The following is a 25,256-nucleotide window of genomic DNA, read 5'->3' on the forward strand; positions in this document are numbered from 1 at the left end:
CATCTGACACAGCATCTGGAAAAATTCATTTAAGACAAAGTAAAAAGCAATCTAAAATCATACGGACTCAGTAAGGAAAAAAAAAAATCACTAGGGCAAGCTGTAACAGAAAAAATAATTCATATTTCTCCTATTGCTAGGGAATACTGTGGAGTAAAAATTTCTAATGGCTTATTTCCTCAGAAAGGAAGCTTATTATAAACATAGATCTACTACATGATCATTTGATATAATCATTTATCTCAGTTTTCCTCAAAGTATTCAAACTATATTCTAAATGAAATCCAATTTTTAACCTTTTTTCCCCAAAACAAATTAACAAAATATAATGAAAATGTATTACCTTCTATTCCCAATCGAATCTTCTTAAGACCCCTCTCCTTCAAAACTGATTTGGCCACATCTCTGTTTTCAATGTACTTGAAAAATCTGTATAATTTTGTGCTATAAATAACTGAAAACAAAAAATATATATATTTTGTTAAAATCAAAGTACTTGAATATAAGAAACTTATTCTGATAATCAAATGGGGCTCACAACCCTGAAAGCCCACATAGTGGATGCAGTGATGCCAAAGGACGACTAGCCAACATTACAGGACAATTCAGTACAGTTAATGTAAAAGCAACACTGAAGTTGAAACAAGAAAAGCTTTAAAATCAATCAGGTGACCCAATCCATAGGAAGAAGCTTCTTCTGAAAGATATATCATATGTAAACTTATTGGAAGAGGACCTGCCCAAATTTCTTCAAATCAGAGGACCAAAAGAAGATATCAAGATCACATTTTCCAGCAGGCAAAGTTAAGACTTGCTATGATGCCTACAAGGCCTTGTCTGAGAAGGAAACAAATGCCTTGTTAGGAGGTACCAAATGGATACATCTTACATTTCATGGATTGAGCAACTATTAATAACTCCCCCAAAGGGCAAAGACCCTCCCCACAAATGTTTTCCATTCAGGCGAACAGCCCCATTTAAAACTGATGTTAAAAATGGCAGATTCGAGCATGTTCTGCCTAGGTTAGTCTGTTTAGAGCAAACTGGCTTTGCAAAGGACAGACATTCCACTGACAACATGTTGAGTCTTCCAAGTGTGCTGGGAACTTCAGGGAGTTAGACTGATGGGCCTTCCTCGCCTTCTCTCTTTCAGGTGGAGTTATCTCCCTTAAAAGGTGAACTGCAAAGGTTTTTTTCAAAAAAAAAAGAAAAAAAAAAGAAAAAAACACTCACAAACCAAACATGCTGGTTTAAGAGTAAATAAAAATACGTATACAGATGCTACTCATGGAGTATATTGTGATTATTACACTCTTAAGATTATTGATATTTTAAGATACATATTTTTGACATCTCAGAATGGTGTCATAATGTCACATTTAGGAAAATCAGGCGTGAAGAGGCTATTTTTGTCTCTTCAAATGAATATTCTTTTAGTTTGGAATATCTTGGCACAAAATGAACCATTTAGACAAATTAAGTAAAAATGGTTTCCGTCCTTTTAAGCTTCAAAGCTTAAGATAACAAGAAAACAAAACAAACAAAAAAAACAAACAGAAAAAAAAAACCATTGAAATGGAAAGCTCACAATTAAGGAAAAGCCAGGTATATTATAACCTCTTATCACCAGAATGTCATTTCTATGTTCTATGTTGGCTCTGCTCTTTCAAACTTTTTAAAAAATAATACAAATTATAAGTTTGTTCCTTTAGTTATCTCTCTTAATTTTTGGTAACCTTTAATTTTTCCTGTGTTTCGTTCAACTTTTTATTCCACATATTATATAGAAATCCAGGGTTAGCAAAGGGCGTAGGAATGAGAAAATAACAGAAAAGTCTATTACTACAACTGTCCACATAAGAATCACTTATCTAGCTGGGACCGGTTTGGCTCAATGGATAGAGCATCAGCCTGCGGACTGAAAGGTCCCGGGTTCGATTCCAGTCAAGGGCATATACCTTGGTTGCGGGCACATCCCCAGTAGGGAGTGTGCAAGAGGCAGCTGATCGATGGTTCTCTCTCATCGATGTTTCTAACTCTATCCCTCTCCCTTCCTCTCTGTGAAAAATCAATAAAATATATATTAAAAAAAAAAGAATCACTTATCTAAGTACATCATACAATGAAAATGTCTCAAAATAAACTCTGAAAAGTGCTACCAATATTTGTGAAAAAACAATCTTTGAAAATCTTTAGAAGTCAAAAAGAATACCACTTGGAGTCTACTTTGTTTTGTTTTTAGAAAGGGTAATAAGTAAAATGGGGGAAAAAATCATTTAAGGGTTTTGGCATTTTCTATATTCCTATACAGACTTACAGATGCTGGGTTATTTTACCTAGTTCCTCAAATGTTGGGGGGGTTTTTTGGTTGGTTTTTTTTTTTTTTTTTTTTTACTGATTTGAAGATGAATATAAGATAAATTTTCTAACAGAAAAATCAAAAGGCTCTAATGGAAAACATTTGAAAGTGCAGTAAGAAATCAGAAATACCTAATTATAGTTCCACCAAGCTTTTTGAAGGATAACTGTATCCTCCAAACGCAAATTTTTAAAAAGGAACATCTTAGAAATTAACATCATTCTTGAAATCAATGTGTTGAAGCTCATTTTATATACAAATAAAAATTCACCTTTAAAAAACAGCTTAGCCCTAGCCGGTTTGGCTCAGTGGACAGAGCGTCAGCCTGCAGAATGAAGGGTCCCAGGCTCAATTCAGGTCATGGGCACATGCCCAGGTTGCAGGCTTAACCCCCAGTAGGGGACATCCAGGAAGCAGCCGATCAATGATTCTCATTGTTGATGTTTCTCTCTCCCTCTTCAAAAATCAATTAAAATATATTTATAAATAAACAAATAAAAATTAAAAGCGACTTATTTTTTATGATCTACTACCCCAGGATCTACTTCTCTATGATGCTTCCAAATTCAAAGAAAGAAAATCCATCAACATCCAGATATTCAATGAAGAGTAGACCATCTCTGTATGTCAGGGGTGGGCACACTTTTTCAGTAAAGGGCCAGATAGTAAGTATTTTGGGCTTTGCGAGCCATGCGGTCTCCATTGCAACTACTCAACTCTGCCACTGTAGCACAAAAGCAGCCATAGACAATACAGAAAACTTTATAAAAACAGGCATTAAGCTGAACTTGGCCCACAGGCCAGTCTGCAGACTCCTGGTATAGTTAAGAGTTCAATGTACTTTCTTTATAAAAACTGTCCTTTAATCAACATTATAAAAATAGATAATTTATAATGATTCGAGAGGAAACATGTCACAATACTTACTTTGTGAATATTCTTCTCCCATCTGGGGTGGATACTCTTCATCCCAATCAACCACATCGTCGTCTGTAAGCACCACTATGTGGCATTCTCGTTCCCCACTCTGGGCACTAGCCACCATGAGAGGCAGGATCATTTCTTCCAGATAGAATTCAAACTGTCTACGAGCACCATCATTTGATAACTCATGCATTAGGGCACCTGAAATGAAACCCACAAAAAACTTCTTGATTTTTGGGTGAGTGATAGTAAAAGAAGAGAAGCAACACACATAACAGATTAGTTCAGCATCTACTTTTAGATCCCATAGACAATATTGTGGTTATTCTTTATTAAACAAAGTTTTTCCTAGGAAGAGTTCCTATGGAACTGTAGAATTACACAGCAAAAAAAGGCCAATAAAGACATGCAACCACATGCCCCTTCATTTCACACCTCATAAAATAATCTATGGTTACAAAACTACACATAGTTAGAATTAAATCTGCCCCCACCCCCAGGCATTTTTTTCCCACATCATGTTGACTTCCATCAGTATATGCAACTAAGGCCCGGTGCATGAAAATTCATGCACGGGAGTGGAGGTCCCTCAGCCCGGCCTCTCACAGTCCAGGAGCCCTTAGGGGCGGGAGGCGACCCAGTGATCAGGGGAAGGTGATGCCCCATCCATCACACCTCTGCCGTTATCACTGCCAACAGTGCAAGCCTCAGCCAGCCCTGGTTACCTGAGCCTGGGGCAGCTCTGGGCAGCTGGGTAGCCGCCATCCCAGGCTTGCCTGCACCTCAGGCCGGCCCTGGGAGGCTCGGGGGCTGAGGGGACTGGGCGCCACCATCTTGTGCTGTGGGCGCCCCATCTTTGAGGACATAGCAGTCAATTAGCATTTCCCTCTTTATTAGATAGGATTATCTTAAAAGATAGTAAGGATAATTTTCAGATTATCAATATAAACTAAATAGCTTCCATATTATACCTCCCACATGTTTTCTTTCTCAGAAAATTATTCATAAACTGATAAATATTTCAGTGTAGGAAGAGGGGTTAGATGAGAAGGGTCACCTGGCTTGTGATAAGGAAGGCAAAAGGCCAAGCAAAATACAGTTCTATCCCTTGAGAAAAGTGAAAGATACACTTCATACTCGTTAAGTATAGACATAATGAAAAACTTCAACCTACACAGCCACACAAACTCACCTAAACTGACCTAAAGTTTCTTCTTTTATTCCTATTTTAATGGCAATGTCCTATATGTTACCTAAGGCTCTACCATCTCAGGAACTACTGGGAGGTTAGAGAAGGGCACTAGAACTCAAATCTGTATCTCCCAAAGGGATGTATCCCTTCTACAACATGCTATCTAATTATATAACTATTAGTAATACATAATTATAATATAATAAATGATTGATTAATTAACCATCTATACCATTATTTTAACCATGTCTCTCTCCAGGCTAGCTGCTTCCCATTTTTAAAAAAATTCCATTTAAACTATCTAATATGGCGGCAGCCAGAGGGAGCAGGGGGCCTGGCTCAGGCTACAAAGTTTCAATTGTAGTAGATGGGTCGTCAGGGGGTGTGGCTGGCCTGCATACCACCACCCAGGCCACCCCACACCCCAAGGGAACCCCCACTCTGATCTGGGACACCCTTTGGGGCAAACCAGCTGGCCCCCCAACCATGAACCAGGCCTCTATCCTATCTAATAAAAGAGTAATATGCAGATTGACCGTCACTCCAACACACAATAGCTGCCCCCATGTGGACACAAGATGACCGCCACAAGATGGCCAGCAGGAGAGGGCAGTTGGGAGGGACCAGGTCTGCAAGGGAGGGCAGTTAGGGGTGACCAGGCTGGCAGAGGAGGGAAGTTGGGGGCAAACAGGCTGGCAGGGGAGCAGTTAGACATCAATCAGGCTGGCATGGGAGTGGTTAGGAGGTGATCAGGAAGGCAGGCAGGCAAGCAGTTGGGAGCCAGAAGTCTTGGATTGGGAGAGAGATGTCCAACTGGCTGTTTAGACCTGATCCCAGGGTCTAAACAAGCAGTTGAACATCCCTTGAGGGGTCCCAGATTGGAGAGGGTGCATGCAGGCTGAGCTGAGGGGCACCCCTCCCCCCGACATGCACGAATTTTGTGCACTGGGCCTCTAATATTTATAATTGTGGATTTTCAATCACAACTTTTATAAATATTGGTGGTTCCTCCCCCAGCCCCATCATATTTTAACCTAATAATAAAAGCCTATATTTAAATTGAACGGTGGAATGACCGGTCACTATGATGCGAACTGACTGCCAGGGGGCAGATGTTCAACGCAGGAGCTGCCCCCTGTGGTCCGCGCACTCCCACAGGGGGAGCGCCACTCAGCCAGAAGCCAGGTTCATGACTGGCAAGCGCAGCTGTGGTGGCAGGAATCTCTCCTGCCTCTGCTGCAGGTGGGCAGTAAGGAGCAAGGGGTCCCAAACTGGAAGAGGGCACAGGCTAGGCAGAGGGACACTCCCCCACCACTCCTACTGCATGAATCTTGTGCACCAGGTCTCTAGTAAAATACATAAAATTTAATCTAAGATAAAGTATGCAATCTTTTAAGTAATTTTACCATGGGCATAAAAGAAGCTTAGCTATATGGACTGGAATACCATTAGTCGGAGTACTAGTAAAAAACCTAAGACTCAGCTATGACTTAAAAGATAAATTAATCAAATGACTATTCAGAGTTGTGCACATGGTTAAGGGAAGTAGCAGTGAATGTTGAAGCACCGGGTACTAGTAAAAGTAGGAAGCCATTACTAACTCTAGATCTGGGAAGAAAAAGGACAGAAACTGCTTTATCAGAGCCAGGTAAGAGATGGAGCTGAGAAAGATAAGATGTGGCCGTGAAGGAGGGGAATTCAGCCTCTTCCAGAAATACGAGATGAATAAAGCTGGCAAACTATCCATGATGGTAGCTGACTTACCCATACTGCTAATGATCAGAATTATGATTTAAACTATCCACCTTGATTATTTGGGGATATGATGGCATGTTTCATTAATCACTGCCATGGAAGTGTCAATAATAGTGTAGCTAAACTGTTAGATATTTTTAACCACCTGCTTTTCAAGTAATTTGTCAAAAATCTGGGATTCTAAATATAATTGTGGATTTTCAATCACAACTTATGATATAGATTCTTTATAGAAGTACTCTGAGTGGAAATAATGTGAGACTTAGTACAGCCTTTTTACAGTGGGTATGACGATATTCATCCCTGAGAGGTCTTATGGAAGTACTGTGTGTGCTACTACTTTCTAAAGTGCTGTGCAAAGGTTAGCTTTAATGACCAGAAATGGATTATTTGAAATATAATACATTTGTGTGATGTCAACTGCTTATAATATGGATTCCAGGAGATAATACTAAATGTTTACACTTGAATTACAAATTAATTTAAAAGTATAAAGAAATGGAATGCAATGCCCATATTATTAATAGTGAGACATATTATTACAAAATTAAAACTACTTTGCAATATGTTGCTAATTGCTTTCCAAACCAAATCTATTATGTAGAAAATACATTTACATGTCTTCATTTATGATTAATAACTTGCTTTAAAAATAAAAATAGTAAGATGGAAAAAAAAAATTCCATTTATAGCCAAACTCCTAGATGTATGAACACTTCCTCTTTGACCTAATTTCTGAAACAATTCCAATCTGGCCTCCACACTCCTCAAAACTGCTCTCACTGTAGTCTTCAAAATGACTTTTAGATGGTTAAAGACAATTAACCTCTTTTGATTCCAATCTTATTTGATCTCTCGACTGAATCTCTCCCCCTCGTCCTTAAAATGCTCCGCTACCAGTTTTCTTTCTCCTCTTTGGCTCTTTTTCTCTAGTCACTTCTGCCAACTCTTTCTCCCCTAAGGTGTGCACAATCTTAATTATTTTTCTGCTCTCACTTTATGCTGACAATTACCAAGTTTATTCTATGAATATTCTGCCTTCTGTAGTCTAGATGCATTATATTCAACTGCCTTCTGGAAACCTCCACTTGGATGCCACCTCACAGGCACCTACTTCAAACTCACTCAATATATCCATAATTGAATTGAATTCTCTCTGTATCTCTCTGCAGTGTTTTCAAAATCAGTAAATAGCATCACCATCCACTCAAGTTCTCAGAATCATCTCAGAAGAGTGCCAGGCATTGATAGGCGCAGGCACTTAAATAGTTGTGGAATAAATGAATGAATCCTTGATTCCTCTTTCATCTCTTAATTCAATCATTCCCCAAGTGCTATTAAGTTCACCTCTTAAATATATCTTGAATTATGTCATTTCCTTCTCTGGAAGATGATATTTTGCTGCCAAACTCTCGTATGCCACATGCTTTTCTGCAATGTGACCTTCACAGCTCCTTGCAGGAGGTGTAGTCTAATTCTCTTTCCCTTTTTCTAGGCTGGTCACACTGACTTGCTTGTAACCAGCAGAGCATGGCAGAGATGCTGGTTGGTATATGACTTGCAGTTTGGCCGTTGGTCTAGGATTGCTCACTCTCCAAATGATTTCTCTCTGTACCCAGTCTCCAGACTTGGAGAAGCCCCAGACACATGAAGAGGCCACATACAGGAACTGTGTTTGACAGTCCTCGCTGAACCCAACATCTGAGTTTCCTCAACCCTTCAATTTTTCACAAGAATAAGACCTCAGACATTGTAAAGCAGACAATCCACCTCTTTTGTACTGTCTGAATTCTTGACCCACAGAACAAAAAATGATAATACTTGATGCTACTGAGTTTGGAATGGTTTGTTAAGTAGCAATAAAGAGAACACATCTGCCCCCATCACAGAGCAGGTCATCAATTTTCACAAAAACTATGATAAAACCTTCTAATCAAACTCCCCAACATTTGCTTTTGCTTTCTATAGAGAAGCACCCCCTTATCTATGGTTTCACTTTCTGCAATTTCAGTTACCCATAGTCAACCATAGTCCAAAAATATTAAATATAAAATACCAAGAGCATTTGAAATATTGCTTCCTGGCATATGATGTCAGTTTGGTTCAAATAACTCTTTAAAAAAAAAGAAAGAAACAATTCATACATTTTAAACTGCATGCTGTTCGGAGCAGCATGATGAATTCTCGCACTGTCCAGCTCTGTGCAATCCAGAACATGAATCCTCCTTTTGTACAGAATATCCATGCTTCACACGCTACCTGCCTGTTAGTCACTAGTTGCTGTCTAGGTTATCAGGTCCACTGTCAAAGTATCACAGTGCTTGTGTCCAAGTCACCCTTATTTTACTTAAAAATGTCCCCAAAGCACAAGAATAGTGATGCTGGCAATTCAGATACGCCAAAGAAAAGTCATGAAGTGTTTCCTTTAAGTGAAAAAGTGAAAGTTCTTAAGGGGAAAAAAAATCATATGCTGAGGTTGGTAAAATCTATGGTAAGAAATTCTAGTGGGATTTTTTATTCAACAGTCACCAAAATTCAACATCTAATTATATGAAATTAAGTTTTACAATTGTCCCATGAAAAAAATACACTAAACTTAAAAGTCTAGGATCTATAATTAGAATAATGAATTTTCATGGTTTCAACTGGAAAACATTTTTAAATGTGAAAAAACAGCAGCTTTATTCAAATTTACAGTTGTATGTTCCAGGTGTCCAACAATTTGACTTTGAAATTTTAAATATTATTTACAGAGAAATGGACTGAGTTGGACCATCCACTGTTTTGTCACATCTACTGATATCTTTATAGACACTTTAAGGAATTTTTGGCAAAAATAAAATGATACTTAGGGATAGACTTATTAAGACCACTCATTTTCAGAGTTAGTTCATAACTAAGCATGAAGAAGGCTAGTTATATTTAAGTATACAGGAGGTGCCTTAAAATTTTTAAATAAAATTTACCATTCAGTTTCCAACACACCAATCTCTGAAAAGGAATAATACCACTCTGCCAAGCTAGGGTTAAATTTAGGTTAAAAAGATAACCATTATATCTGGGCTAACATAAGGCTATAACCACATATAGAAACTTTAAAAATGGCTTTCCATTACAACCCAATATATATAAAAAGCCAGGGGCCGTCATGACCAAAACAACTGGACAGACAACCAAACATAGGCTGCATGGGGCGACCAGGCTGGCAGGGGGGGTTAGTGAGGGATGACCAAACCAGCAGGGGGAGCAGGCTGTGTGAGGCGACCAGACCAGCAGGGGGAACAATTGGGGGCAACCAGACCAGGGGTTGGGGGGAGGCAGTTGGGGGTGACCAGGCCAGCAGGGATGAGGGGGGAGCAGTTGGGGTGACCAGGATAGGGGGGGGGGGGGGGGGGCGGTGCCAGTAAGGGGCGGCCAGGCCAGCAGGGAAGGAGGCAGTTAGGGGCAACCAAGTCAGCAGGTGAAAGGTCCCAGGTTCGATTCTGGTCAAGGGCATGTACATTGGTTGCGGGCACATCCCCAGTGAAGAGTGTGCAAGAGGCAGCTGATCGATGACTCTCTCTCATCGATGTTTCTAACTCTCTATCCCTCTCCCTTCCTCTCTGTAAAAATCAATAAAATATATTTAAAAAAAAAAAAAAGACTGGCAACAAATTATAGAGGAAAACAGTCAATGAGGAAATTCGGAAGAGTCTATCAAAAAAATAAACTATTAAAAGTTGAATAAAGTTTTGGAAAATTGCACATGGAGCTTATAAACACCTGTAGATTTCCATAAATAATCTCCATAAATAATCATCAAATATTTGAAGTCTAGGTAAATAGCATTATTTCAGCCTTTTCATTCCAATATATTATAACTCCACAAACAAAAGAGCATACTTACTGAGATCTCTACATTTAATAGTACTATATTCAAAAGAGATACAAAGATAGTCACATGCTTCTCTCAGTTCAGGAATAGATATGCCATCAGGACAACGGATTACTCCTGTTTTATAGTAATCCTAGGGGGGGAAAAAAAAGGCAAGAATGAATAAAACATCTGGAGCATAAGGTAGCCAAAACTTAAGGCCCAGTTGCTTCACTGACTCACCCAGTCATAAAATTATTTAATAGCTGATAAGATAAAAATCTAAATCTTCCCATTATTTACATATCTCTCTACTATACCATGCTAAATCATATGTATTTTTCCCCCTATGAGTTATTTTTCTATATAACTATGACATATTTTTAAGTTGTTTTTTAAGAATATTTAGTTAGTTAATTAATCCTCACCTGAGGATATTTTTCCATTGATTTTTAGAAAGAGTAAAGAAGAGGAAAAGACAGAAACACATTTATTGGTTGCCCCAGCATTACAAATAACGTTACTCCATAGCTAAATTATGAAAATATATTCCTTACTTGTCAACTCCATTGGGGGTCAAATGGAAGTATTGGCAACTGAAAAAGCATTTCTCCCTCCCCTCCCCCCCCCCCCCCCCATTAAGATCTGCCTCAAGGTTCTTGCAGTTCAGAGCCACAATAACACAAAGCTGCTGTATCAATAGAAACAAGATACTTTCTGGTATTCACAACTGTTTCTCCAAGTACTAACAATTCAATCAAGATCAATTACAGTTGACCCTGAACAACACGGGACTTAGGGATACCAACCCATTGTGCATTTTAAAATTCATGTATAACTTTTGACTTCCCCAAAACTTAATTAACAATAGCCTACTACTGACTGGAAGCCTTACCAATAACAAAGAGTCAATTGACACATATTTTGTATGTTTTATTATATACTTTAGTCTTATAATAATATAAGCTAAAGAAAATTAACAAAATTATGGCAAAATGCTTTTAGTTATTTATTGAAAAACATCTGCCTATAAGTGGAACCAAACCTGTATTATTCCAAGGTCAACTATACTTTTCCTGTCTTGTACCTCAAGATCCTCTCTCCTCTTTATCCCAAAAACTATTTGAGGAAATGGTATTTTCAGACTGTGGCATAAACTGTCACACACTATAATCAAATCTTTATCACTGATTTGAAATTACAAGTAGGGAAATTACAAATATTCCTCAAAAATAAAAGGGTAAAACCTCAAAAAAAAAGGTTTAAAACAAAGATGCTAACAAATTCATTTTAGAGATTAATTTTAAATGTTTATAAATATCCATATTGCTTATGGCAATAAAATATTAGAATTCAAGTAGCCACATTCATTCTCAAGTAGCAAAAAATGATTGACTTATTTTATTTAAGAGAATTAAGGAGAGAAGAATAACATGACTCCATATATGTTAACATTAAACCCTTTTGAAAGAAGTGCCTATGCAGACCTAAGAGATGAATCATCCACTATTCTATCTTCCCAAAAGTCTTAAAATTCATTTATTTAAATGTTATTTTTATGTACTAATATAAAGATAAACCATGGACAAGTTGGCCGAGTGATTAAGGCAATGAACTACTAAAATAAAGATGAATTAAATGTTATTTTAAAAAAACACAAAACAATATCCTACATACCTCCATAAAGATGTCCAAATCAAACTCTGATTTCAATTCAAGTACTTACCAAGAAAGAGTCATATGAATATGATTAAGTCAAAACACATAAGTAACAAAAATTTACCAGAATAGCTCGAAATACAGTGGAGCCAATTCCTTCTGCCACCTCATATTCTCCCTTCTCATTGGGACGTGTAAAATTATGTTCTCTGCCAGATCCGAACATCCTATAATAGCAAGTAATTAAGAAATATATTAAGACACTTTCTTCAAAAGGGAAAATTGATTCCATGCACAAAACTAAAAAGGAATTGTAATTTAAGTATTCAATTATATCATTAAATTACTTTAAGAATTTTTATCAGAAATTTATCCTGACAAATGTACTTAACAAAGTAACATTTTAAATATTTTCTTTATGATGGGAGGGAACAGTAGTATACAAGGTTGGATAAAAGTAGGTTTACATTTGTGAATATGTAAAACAGATACTTTATTTTTATTATTTATTAATTTATATTATAAATGTAAATCTACTTTTACCCATCCCTGTAGATTCCCCATAAGCAAATAATATCAATTGATAAAATTGAAAAGCTAAAGAAATTTCCAGTTCCTTCTCCTCAGAGGGGGGGGAAAACTCAATTAATTGAGGGGAAAGGTCACTTTTATATTAATCAGGAAGGAAAAAGAAAAAGGTAAATCATGTTGTTTATGCCTCTTCCTTAAAACTGCCATCTTCCTTGCAAAGTTAATACTATATGCAGCACATACAGTCATCTAAACTAGGAAAAGCAAGATAGTATAAGCAGGTTAGCTGTTTTACTTTTCATATTCTTAACTGCAAATATAAAAAAAATCTAGCTCAAAATTCTTACACTTGCTTCCTAGAATTAAAAAATAAGTAATCAAATGCTGGAGTAGAGAGGAATGAAGAAGAGAATAAAAAGTTTAAACAAATGAGTAAAAAGTTCTTATTTTTTTGTTGTTAATCCTCAACCAAGAATATTTTCCATTGAATTTTAGAGAGAGTAAAAGAGAGCGAGACACATGGACTGGTCACCTCCCACACGAGCCCCAAGCACGGCTGGGGATCAAGCCTGCAATTGAGGTACAAGCTCTTGACCGAAATCAAACCTACGACCCTTCAGTCCACAGGCCAGTGCTCTATCCACTGGGCAGGGCTTAATATTAAATTAAAATATAAATAAGAAAAATACAAATTGACTTATTTTTTTCAGGTCATGTTAATGGCCTTTAACAGTAACCATGCAGAAAAGAGGCAATTTGAAAAATGTGTCCTTAGAAAAAATAATTTTAATCCATTACTCCTAAGAAATCTTTTTAATTGTGATTAAAGAAAGTAAAGCCTCCTCCAAAAACATCTAGTCCACAGATTTCCAGATTTGAGCATTTAACATTTCACAAAATTTCAGAACAAATTTGGGGGGCTGCCAAAGTTTTGCCAATGTTTTGTTTTCATAAATAAGGGCATTATGTACTATCCGCTATTACTATCTTTTCATAAAAGACAAGACATTCTAACAAGAAAAAATTTGGAGGATATAATCTCTGAATAAATGATAGACTTTAAAGTGTACTTAACTTCATAGGAAAAAAAGTAAACCCTCAGAACTTGGTACCACCATTACTAAAGTAAATATGACTGATCTAAGTACTCTACTCAACACTTTCCCAATGTAAATAGTTTCCCCTTTTGTTGTAACACATAAACTTATAAAGAACAAAGCTTTTTTATTTCAATTTCCAAAAGAATGCAACTGCTTTTTAGTAGTTCCCAGGAATATTAATTTTCATTCCCAAAGATATGCTTTGCTCAATTCACATGAAAAAAAACTTCATTGATGTAAAAAGGGCAATCTTTCAGGAATCAAATGTCATGCAACTTTCTCTAATACATGAACTTTTTACAAAAGGAGAAAATTATACTTTTCAGGTCAATAATGGACACACACAGAAATATCTTTTTTAAGGAAAATATAGCTTAATAACTGAGGCAAAATATCAAATATCTACTTTTTAAAAATAGATATTTTATTGATTTTTTAAAGAGAGGAAGGGAGAGGAATAGAAAGTTAGAAACATCAATGAGAGAGAAACATCGTTCAGCTGCCTCCTGCACACCCCCTACTGGGGATGTGCCTGCAACCAAGGTACATGCCCCTGACCAGAATCGAACCTGGTACCTTTCAGTCCACGCTCTATCTACCGAGCCAAACTGATTAGGGCCAAATATCTACATTTAAACTGTGTTTCTTTAAAGAACTGATTAAAAAAATATATAGTATTAATAGTGTCAAGTCATCCTAATAGCATCAAATAATCTCCCCCATGCTACAAAAAAATCATAAAAGCCACCCTAGCTGGTTTGGTTCAGTGGATAGTGTGTCAGAGTGAGGACTAAAGGGTTCCAGGTTCGATTCCAGGACACATGCCCAGGTTGCGGGCTCAATCTCTAATAGGGGGTGTGCAGGAGGCAGCCAACCAATCTCTCTCTACTCACAGATGCAAAGCAAATGTTAAAAGTAAATATATACCTACTCAAAATGTATAGTGTCATATGCTGGCATTTATTCTATACTGAGACACTGACAAATCACACACACACACACACACACACACACACACACACAGTATGCACATATCCCAAATACTCATGTAAACTCTACTTCATATATATGACCCTTCATTTTATATTTTGTAAACAGGTTTTATTTGCCCAGCCTGATGTCTCAGTGGTTGACCATCAACCTATGAACCAGGAGGTCACTGTTAAGATTCCCAGCACATGCCCAGGTTGCGGGCTCAATCCTCAGTGGGGAGTGTGCAAGAGGCAGCCAATCAATGATTCTCTCTCATCGATGTTTCTATCTCTCTCTCCCTCTCCCACTCTGAAATCAATTTTTTTTTTTTAAAAAGGAACATTCCTTTTGTAAAATATTGATATCAAACTGACAAATGTTGACTTTTCAGCTAACCAAAATGTTGGGTTTTTTTCTCTTTCAACAAGACTTATAGCCAGTTTGGCTCAGTGGATAGAGCATCAGCCTACAGAATGAAGGGTCCTGAGTTCAATTCTAGTCAAGGGTACGTATCTCGGTTGCAAGCTTGATCCCCAGCCTTGGTTGGGGTGCCTGTAAGAGGCAACCAACTGATGTGTCTTTCTCACATAGATGTTTCTCCCCCTCCCTTCTACTCTCTCTAAAAAAAAAATGTGAAGAAAAATAAAAATCAATGGAAAAATATCCTAGGGGTGGGGGGAATATTAACAAAAAACAAAACAAAACAAAACAAAAATGCCTCTACCACTTCTAGCTGTATTAACTTGAGCAAGGTATTTAACCTTCAAAAGCTCTGTTCTTTCATCTGTAAAACTACATCCCAACAGAGAGTTATTGTAAACTTAAATGGAAAAATCAAATGTGTAAGTGCTTTAAAATTCATAATACAAAGAACTACAATAATACAAACCTGCCCAACATTGTATTTGGCTGTGCAGTAAAAATGGATGGGTCTACAACAAATCTAGTATTATCCACAATTAGTGTCACTCGTTCTGATGTTCTTATATTCCGAGCACCTTCTTTTGCATTTTCATACACAAACACCATCTCCCCAGATGTCTTACAGCTACCATCTGAACTGGATTGACTACTATTTCTGCTGCTGTTCCCAGCACTGCTACAGGAACCATTTGGAGATGTTTTTTGAGGACGAGGACTGCCTGGACGAGAGGAACTATGATCTTTTTCTCGTTCTGAAATAAAGATGTTAACCAAAGTTATGCAAATTTTCTTTTACAAAATTCAAGTTCCATATATCTTTTAAAATTATTAATTTAAAAAAGTTGTTTTAAATCACAGCATTCCTGCGTTTTTATCTGAAATAACATGTCCACAGAACACTATAAATACTAATTTACTTCCCAGGAATAAAAATATCACAATATTTTCTAAAATAATTAATCTTTGTAGAATTTTAAAAAGATGTATACCTTACTAATGTTGTCCCAGACTAAGATCAAAACTAAGGTAAATTTTATGTTACTACTCTACTTAACAATACATAGAAACCCAAGGAGCAGAATCACAAGTCAAATAAGTAAGCATTGAAAGTTAATAAAAGATTAGTAAGAATACCAATTGTAAACTTTCCCAAATACTAAAAGTATTCATATTTTTTGAATCTTGCTGTGTTAATGAAGACATTTCAAAGCCAGGTATTTATCTCACAAAAGGAAGGTCTGAGAGAAGAAAAAATTTCAATAAGGATAGCAAAAAGTATTTTTTCAAATGATTTTTAATGTCTTCCAAATTAAATGTCTTTAATAGCTGATGATATATTGCTTTATTTTCATTTTCACGTTTGGTGAATAAAACACTGCTACAAACTTTATAGGATCAAATAATTACTATTTACAATTTTAATAGGTTCCAATATTCTATAAGGGAGAAATTAAAACTGAGATTTTATAATTAAGTTTCCCTTACAGGCTAGATCACACTTAAAAGGTGACCTAAAAATGTACCTCCATCCCCTTAGTTTCATCAGATTTTGCCAAATTCCTCTATGACTCAGGCTACTTAGAACACTCTGTACAGCTTTACTGATTATATAATTAGATTTGCAGTATCTCCAGAGATACTCTGACACCTCCATTCTATTGCCTGTTTCCATGATGCTGGTAGCATCCGAAAAGCAGAATTTGTTAACGTAATAAAATAATATATCAGTTCATTATCCTCCCATATGCTGAACTTTGCATATAACAAGCTAAATCTCTTATTTACTTTATTATTTTTTTTTTTTTTTACTTATCAGTACTAAGTGCTTTAAAATTGGCTTTAAGGACCTACTTAGTTATTGACAACTTCTACACATACTTCGATCCTAAGAGAAATGATTTTACTTTATAACTATCAAAAACTACCTCATATAGTAAGTCGAGGTATTTAATTTGTCCCTTCCCAGGGGAAAATGAAAATCAGTAAGTTCACATTGCTTACATATCTCTGCTTCAGACTATGCTTTACAGTCACACATATTTACCTGGGGTAATAGCGTTCATTTATAAGAAGGGGTGGGGAACGTCCAGCCCAAGGGTCATATCATTTGGTCTGACCCTGCCAAAGCAACGGCAGGCAGGACTCAAAGTTCAATAAATCTAGGGGCTTTTTTCATAGCAACATAATTTTTAAGTTGATAATTTTGTATGGCCTGCAATGATGTTGTAAATATCCAAATGATGTTATAAATAGACAAAAGGTTCCCCACTCCTGATTTATAGCAATGGATAGGAAGAGAAAGACCTGAGCTACCTGCCAAGAAAGCAAAACTTTTCAGTTTCTCTTTCATCTTCTATTTTTATTATTAAACGTATTGTCAAAAATTAAAATACTCTGATGAGTATTCTACCTTTCAATTTCTTTTATCCAGGATAATTAACCAAGAATCCCTATCTATAAAGACAATTACTGATAATTTTATTATTATATTTATAATAAACTTATTATTACAGTAATATATGAACTACTTTAAAATAAATTACTGCTATATATCTCATAAGATAAAAAACAACTTTAAAAAATCTGAAATCTAGATATCACAATTACAAAGCTTTTCAAGATATTTCTTTTATAAGTGTGTCCCAGATTCTTTAAAAAATTCATTTTTATTTCATTTAATAAGTTGTGTTGTTTTTTTCACAGCAAGAACCAAGCTAAACTAAAATAGAAGCAACTAAATAAAAGTAACAAGAAAAAAAAATAAAAGCAGCAAGTTAATTTTACTCTGAAGTATTAGACAGAATTCATTATCCTTACTACTTTAAAAAGGTAAGCACATGCTTAAAAATTGTTAGGAAGGTTAATTCGTCTACATACCAACATGGTGCTGTCGTGTTGGAGAAGTAACATTTCTAATACAAGGAGTGAGCTGAGACTCTGTTCTTTCATGAGACGAATCTCGTGATCTGTCACTTGACCGTCGTCTATCTCTTGATCTCTCGTGTCCTCCACTAGCACCATGTAGACTCATTTTGGTGTGGTCGACAACTCCTTTAGCAACACGTGAGGGAGTACTGATAAGTTACAAAATAAAATTAACCATAAAAGTAGAACATGAGATACAAACACTTCAAAAAAATCAATTAACATAAAACTATTAATATCTTAAAGGGCAAGAATCAAATGCTACTTTATAATCCCTGAAATAAGCCTAATTTATCTCAAACTTCTAGGTTTTATAAAATCTGGAGCACTGTATCTTTAATGATCACATAATCCAACTGATTTTTTAAGGATAAGAAAACTAAAGCCCAGAAAAGTTAGTTGATTTTTTAGTAAGTAGTAGCAGTAGCAGCAGCAGCAGCAGCAGCAGCAGCAACCACCCAAATCACCTAAATATTGTTCAAATGTTTTTATGTCTTTTATTTTTTAAATTTTAATTTTTTATTTTTTTATTTTTACTAGAGGCCCAGTGCACGAACTTGTGCATAGGTGGAATCCGGCTGGCTCGTCACAATGGGGGCCCATTGGGCCAGGCCAGCAGGAGGGGCAGTAGGCCATTAGCCAGACAGCCCCGCCCCCAATTGGGATGTTGGGGGCCGATGTGGGGCCAGGCTGGCCAGGGGTAGAGCCAATGTGCATGTCATAGCCACTGGTCATTCCAGTCATTCTGGTCATTCCACCGTTCCAGTCACTGGGCTTTTATATAAATAGATTGATTTCAGAGAGGAAGGGAGAAGGAGAGAGATAGAAACATAAATGATAAGAGAATCCCTGATCAGTTGCCTCCTACACATCCCACACTGGCGATAGAGCCTACAACCTAGGCATGTTCCCTTGACTGGAATCAAACCCAGGATTCCTCAGTCTGCAGGCTGATGTGCCATCCACTGAGCCAAACCTGCTAGGGCTTTATTTCTTTTATTGTGGGAGAAAAAAAGAAACAAAAGAGCACCAACATCTGAACTCTTTCTGAGATATGTATGGGGCAAAGTAACTGGTTTCTCTGCCAAATAAAATAAGTCTACATGCTAACTTCAATAAACTATTTTTATTTTGACTGAACTCTTTTTGACATTTTAAAAAGCATTTGTCTACAAAACTTATTGGCATCAGCTGTGTAAAGTCATAGAACTTAAAACTTTAAAACATCATGTATTGCCGAAACTGGTTTGGCTTAGTGGATAGAGCATCGGCCTGCGGACTGAAAGGTCCCAGGTTCGATTCCGATCAAGGGCATGTACCTTAGTTGCAGATACATCCCCGGTAGGGGGTGTGCAAGAGGCAGCTGACCAATGTTTCTAACTCTCTATCCCTCTCTCTTCCTCTCTGTAAAAATGAGTAAAATATATTTTTTTAAAATCATGTATAGAGTAAATGTGCCCATGAGAAGTGAACAACAGAAACTGATGATTAACTAAAATTGTCTAGTTGACAGAATTCATTCACACAATTATTTATTAAGCTATTAAGTACTCTGTGTATAATGCTGTGCTACATGCCAGTAGAGAAGCTCCCTCAAGGAGCCTGATGTGTTCAGTAACATATGAACAAGTAGAAATTTAAGTGATTCAAGAGTTATCCCAAATTTCAAGTATAAAATGACTAAATATATCTCAGATATGAATATAAGTAACAAATGAATGATAGATAATGTTTTAAGATATTAAAAGAAATCACTGCAGATTAGGATTAATCACTGGTAAATTAGGCACTGATGAATAGATAAGATTTTAAACAGAATAAATTGAAGGCAGGAAAATTGACAGTAACAAAAACAAGAGAGCCAGACCTAAGGTATTTTGGAAATTTACCATTATGGGATATTCCCTGGTTCGTAGTTTTAAAATATTAAAGTGTTTTCTAGAAATAAAATAAACAGAAGGTACTTCATGGCTTTAGTATAGTAAAAATTTAGAATCAAAACATCCTTTAATAATTGCTTGGTGTTTTGAATATTACTTATCATTTTGGAAACTCAGTTTCCTCATCTGTAAAATGTAGATCCCATTTACCATACTTTTTAACATTAATATGAAGATTAAATGAAGTCTGAATAAACTGACCAGCCTTTTGATTTATTCCAGTACCCTCTTCATATTACACTGCTCTCCTTCACTATTGAAAATTTAATCTTCCACTAACATGTGTTTTCTTTCATCATGAAAATCAGTTATCACTTTACTGTAACAGACTATAAAGACAAAAGAAAAGGTTGACTTTGTATTTACCAAAGAGTTACTTCTAGGGAAATAAAAGCAACCAACCTATTAGCCTTTATCAGTCATTTGTCTCTTATAAACTGACAGAAAATAAAAACTCTACTCCCACCTTCTTTCTAGTGTAAAAGATCAGAGTGGATTGCATCTTTGGAACATACTCTTTTTCTCGCAATAGAACAAATAAAAAGATCCTACTGCATTTACATTAAAAATTTTATAGATTAGAAACAATGAATTTCCTGGTTCACGTCCAAGACTAGGAAAAAGAATCTATATAAATATAGCAAGGATTATACGTATATTCAAAAGAATAAGTCCTCAAATTCTTCTAACTGCTAAGTTTTAAATGTGATAAGTACGTTCTCTAAATATAAATCTATTTGATAATTTAATGCACGATATACCAATACAATTACAACTAAGGCAAATGTAGGATAAATGTTCAGTTTGAGTAAGGTCCAAGCAGATTGATTAATTGAAAAAGCATTTCAACCATACATCTCTGTAGCCGAAAGATGAAGTTTGTTCTGTTGAAATATTGGCTTCATTTCTAAATTGTTTAGATTTTAAATGAATGCAAAAAACATAACACACTTCTATCCTTTCTTTTCATTTCCACATGGAATGCACTCTGAATCAGACCTTCAAAATCCAATTGTCATGAAAGCCTGGCTGGCATGGCTCAGTGGTTGAGTGTCAACGTGTGAATCAGGAGGTCCCAGTTTGATTCCAGTGAGGGCACATGCCCAGGTTACAGGCTTGATCTGCAGTGGGAGTGTGCAAGAGGCAGCCAGTCGATGATTCTCTCTTATTATTGATGTTTCTATCTATCTCCCCCTCTCCTTTCCTCTCTGAAATCAATAAAAATATATTAAAAACAAAAAACAAAGCCCCAAAGTGAGTAGAAGAAAAAAAATAATACAAATCAAAGCAAAAGCCAATGAAATAGTTTATAAAATAGAAAAGATCAATGAAACGAGCAGCTGGTTCTTTGGACACATAAAAACAAACAAACTAATAAACCTTTAGCCAGACTCAACAAGAAAAAAAGCAAGCTCATATAAATAAAATCAGAAATAAAAGAGAAGTGACAACAGACACCACAAATACAAGGGTTACAAGAAATACTGCAATTATATGTCCCCCAAAATTGGACAACCTGAAAGAAATGAAAAAATTCCTAAAAACATACAAGTTCCCAAGTTTGAACCAGAAAGAAACAAAAAATCTGAAGGGACTGAAAACTAATAAAATCGAGTCAGTAATCAAAAAACTCCCAATAAAACAAAGTCCTGGAACAGATGGCATCAGGAGTGAATTTTATCAAACATACAAAGAAAAATTAATACCTATCCTTCTCAAACTATTCCAAAAAACTAAAAAGGAGGGAAGGCTCCTAAGCTCATTTTAGGAGACCAGCATTATCCTGGTATCAAAAGTAGATAAAAACACTACAAAAACAGAAAATGATAGGCCAATATTTCTGATGAAATATATGCAAAAATCCTCAACAAACATTAGGGAACTGAATTGAGCAATACATTAAAAAGATCATTTCTAATGATCAAGTAAGATTTACTCCTGGGATATAAGGTTGGTTCAATATCCACAAAACAATTAACAATCAAAATGAAGAATAAAAATTCTGTTATTTCAATATATGCAGAAAAGATATTTAGAAAAAGCCCAAATCAATGTATGATTTAAAACACTCAGAAAAGTGGGGATAGAGAAAACATACCTCAACATAATAAAGTTATAGATGGCAAACACCAACTCAAGGGTTAACACCATACTCAAGGGTGAACATCTGAAAGCTTTTCCTTTAAGATGAAGAACAAGACAAAGATGTTGACTTTTACTACTTTTATTTAACATATTTTTGGAAGTCCTAGCCACAATAATCCTATCTAATAAAAGAGTAATATGCAAATTGACATTCACTCTAACACACAAGATGGCTGCCCCAATGTGGACACAAGATGGCCACCACAATATGTCCAGCAGAGAAGGGACCAGGTCTGCAAGGGAGGACAATTCACTGATAAGTGAATTCTGTAAAGTACCAGGATACAAAATTAATATTCACAAAGCAGTTGCATTTTTATACACCAATAACTATCAAAAAGAGAAATTAAGAAAACAATTTCATTTAGAATTACATCAAAGAGTCTAGGAATAAATTTAACCAAAAAGGTAAAGGATCTATACCCAAAAAACTGTACAACATTGAAGAAAAAAATAAAAACGATATATAATAAATGGATATATATACCATACCCTTGGACAGGAAGAATTAATATCATTAAACTGTGCACAGCAGCGGTCACCAACTCTTTGGACCTCACGAACTACCATTGGTCCACAGACCACCAGTTGGCGACTGCTGGTCCATAGTACCCGAAGCAGTCTACAGTTTTAACGCAACTCCTATCAAAATGCCAATGGCATTTTTCACAGAACAAATAATACTAAAATTTACATGTAAACACAAAAGGCTCCAAATAGCCAAAGCAAAATAGTCACAGGATGTAGAGCAAAGGGAATATAGTCAATAATATTGTAATAATTGTATATGGTATCAGGTGGATACCAGACTAATTGGGGAATCATTCTGCAAGTTAAATAAATGTCTAACCACTATATTGAACATCTGAAACTAATAATAGTAATGTCAACTATAATTTTAATTTTTTTAATTTTTAAAGTACAAATTGCCAGTTATTAAAATAACTAGGGAATATAAAGTACAGTATAGAGACTATAGTTGATAATGCTATAATAACTATATGGTGGGATCAGATTTATCAGAGACATAATTTTATAAGTTATATAAATGTCTAATCACTATATTGTACACTTAAAACTAATATTGTATGTCAACTTCAATTGTAAAATACATTATTTTTAAAATAATGAAAGTGCCAGAGATTAGGAATGGGGAAAGGGTATTACTCTAAAAGGGTAGCATAAGGGTGTTTCTTTGTAGTGATGGAACAGTTCTGTGTCCTGATTGTGATAGTAGTTAGATGAATATATATATATGTGATCAAGTATCATAGAATATATACCAGAAAAAAAGAGTACATATAAAAAATGATGTCTATAGTTTATAGTATTGTATCAAGGTCAATTTCCTGGTTTGATAATATACTACATTTATGTGAGATGTTATCACTGAAGGAAGCTGAATGAATACCTAAGAACTCTACAATTTTTGCAATTTCTTATTTATAATTATTTTTCAAAAAATTTAATAAACATAATTTTAAAAGGTAATAGACAATGTAGAGACAGAAAGCTCAGTGATATACAAGATATTGTATCCATAAACAAGGACAGGAATGCTTTTTTTATATAACAGAATGAGAAAGTGTCATTAGAAACTCAAAACACAATAGCAAAATTTTAGAAAGTTACTAAATGGACTGGAAGAAAAATTTGAGAATAAAAGGAAGACAAAGAAAAAGTTAAGAGAACTAATAGGGATCAACCTTCAACTAGTATTTGCATCAGGGAGAAAAATGAAAAATAAATTATCAAAGAAAAATTACATTAAAAATTTCCAGAAGTAACTGATATTAGCACTACTGCTCTTTGACAGAAATTGAATAAACTAAAACATTAAAAATATAAATAAAATGTTAAATATAAATGTTTATTAAATAAAATTATTAATTTTTAAACTAAAATATTTACTAAGTGAATGATACTTATACACAGTACCTTTATGTAATATACACATGGTATAACCTTACAGCACTGTGGGAAATTATCTTATCTCTAAACCACATGTGTCAAACACAAGGCCCGCGGGCCAAATCCAGCCCGCCAGGCCTTGCAATGTGGCCCGCACCGCGCTGTCATCACTGCACTCCGCTGTCAGTTTATGACATTGTCAGTTTATGACTGTTCAGTAAACCATTCGGCCCGCGATTTAGGCTGGATTTTAGATTTTGGCCCCTTCTCTGACTGAGTTCGACACCCCTACCTAAACACTTCCAGAAACTAACATCATAATTTGGTGCATCTTATTAATGTTTGTTAAATTTGTTGAGGCTAGCTTTGTGACCCAATATATAATACATAGGAATAAACTTAACAAAGAATGTGAAGGACGTACACAATGAAAACTACAAAGCATCAATAAGAGAGAGACCTAACCAGTTTGGCTCAATGGATAGAATGTCATGTCGGCCTGCGGACTGAAGGGTCCCAGGTTTGATTCCGGTCAAGGGCATGTACCTTGGATGCGGGCACATCCCCAGTAGAGGGTGTGCAGGAGGCAGCTGATCGATGTTTCTCTCTCATCCATGTTTCTAACTATCCCTCTCCCTTCCTCTCTGCAAAAAAAATAAATAAAATATATTTTAAAAAGATTGAAAAAGACAATGAAATGGAAAGATATTCTGTGTTCATGGATTGGAAGAATCAACATAGTTAAAATTCTGTGTTCATGGATTGGAAGAATCAACATAGTTAAGATTTGTATGGAACCACAAAAGACCCCAAATCACCAAAGCAATCCTGAGAAAAAAGAATGAAACTACGATCTGACTTGAAATTATATTACAGAGCTACAATAATCAAAACAGCATGGTATTGGCAGAAAAACACACACACAGACCAATGGAACAGAATTGAAAGCCTAGAAATAAACCCAATGTATTTAGGCAAATAATTTTTTATAAAAGAGCCAAAAACACACAATAGAGAAAAGAAAATCTCTTCAATAAATTGTGCTGGGAAAATTAGAAAGCTACATGCAAAAGAATGAAACCATATTAGTCTGTCTTCGTGTACAAAAATTAATTCAAAATTGATCAAAGACCTAAATATACTAATAAGATCTAAAACAATAAATTATATAGAAGAAAACAGGTACTAAAATTATGGATCTTGGTCTTGGAAAACATTTTATGAATTTGACTGATCAGTACGACCGAATGACTGGTACGACCGGTTAACCGGTCGCTATGATGTGCATTGACTATGTATATGTGTACATGTATACACACATACACACACATACATATATGCAAGTATCACACTACTCAGCATAAGAAAGAAATACTGCCATTTGTGAAAACATGGATAGACCTCAAGGATATTATGCTTAGTGATATAGGTCGGTCAGAAAAAACTAAGAACCATATGATTTCACTTATATGTGGGATATAAAACTGAAACTAATAGACACAGACAAGGTAGTTACAAGAGGCAAGAGGGTGGGAGGGTAGTAAAGGAAGGGTAAAGGGGGCCAAAT

At 35.7% G+C, this 25,256-nt stretch overlaps 1 protein-coding gene across 9 annotated transcripts in view; it reads right to left on the bottom strand.

Annotated features, from left to right (window-relative positions):
- Positions 1–25,256, bottom strand: part of BTBD10 (BTB domain containing 10) — a 56,393-nt gene that overhangs the window by 3,517 nt on the left and 27,620 nt on the right. For 3 of the 9 annotated variants that reach the window (XM_084893794.1, XM_084893798.1, XM_084893793.1), the window contains 7 exons: positions 21,732–21,813; positions 17,646–17,842; positions 15,235–15,520; positions 11,867–11,969; positions 10,117–10,237; positions 3,287–3,484; positions 344–454 (listed from right to left, as the gene is read on the bottom strand). In XM_084893794.1, coding sequence (XP_084749920.1) covers positions 344–454; positions 3,287–3,484; positions 10,117–10,237; positions 11,867–11,969; positions 15,235–15,520; positions 17,646–17,842; positions 21,732–21,813 — 1,098 coding nt within the window. The remainder of the gene's footprint in view (positions 1–343; positions 455–3,286; positions 3,485–10,116; positions 10,238–11,866; positions 11,970–15,234; positions 15,521–17,645; positions 17,843–21,731; positions 21,814–25,256) is intronic. The other 6 variants (XM_084893797.1, XM_084893799.1, XM_084893796.1 and 3 more) reach the window with 3 other exon arrangements.

Source organism: Pipistrellus hanaki (genome assembly GCF_964339955.1).
Source record: "Pipistrellus hanaki genome assembly, chromosome: 9".
Lineage (NCBI taxonomy): Eukaryota > Metazoa > Chordata > Mammalia > Chiroptera > Vespertilionidae > Pipistrellus > Pipistrellus hanaki.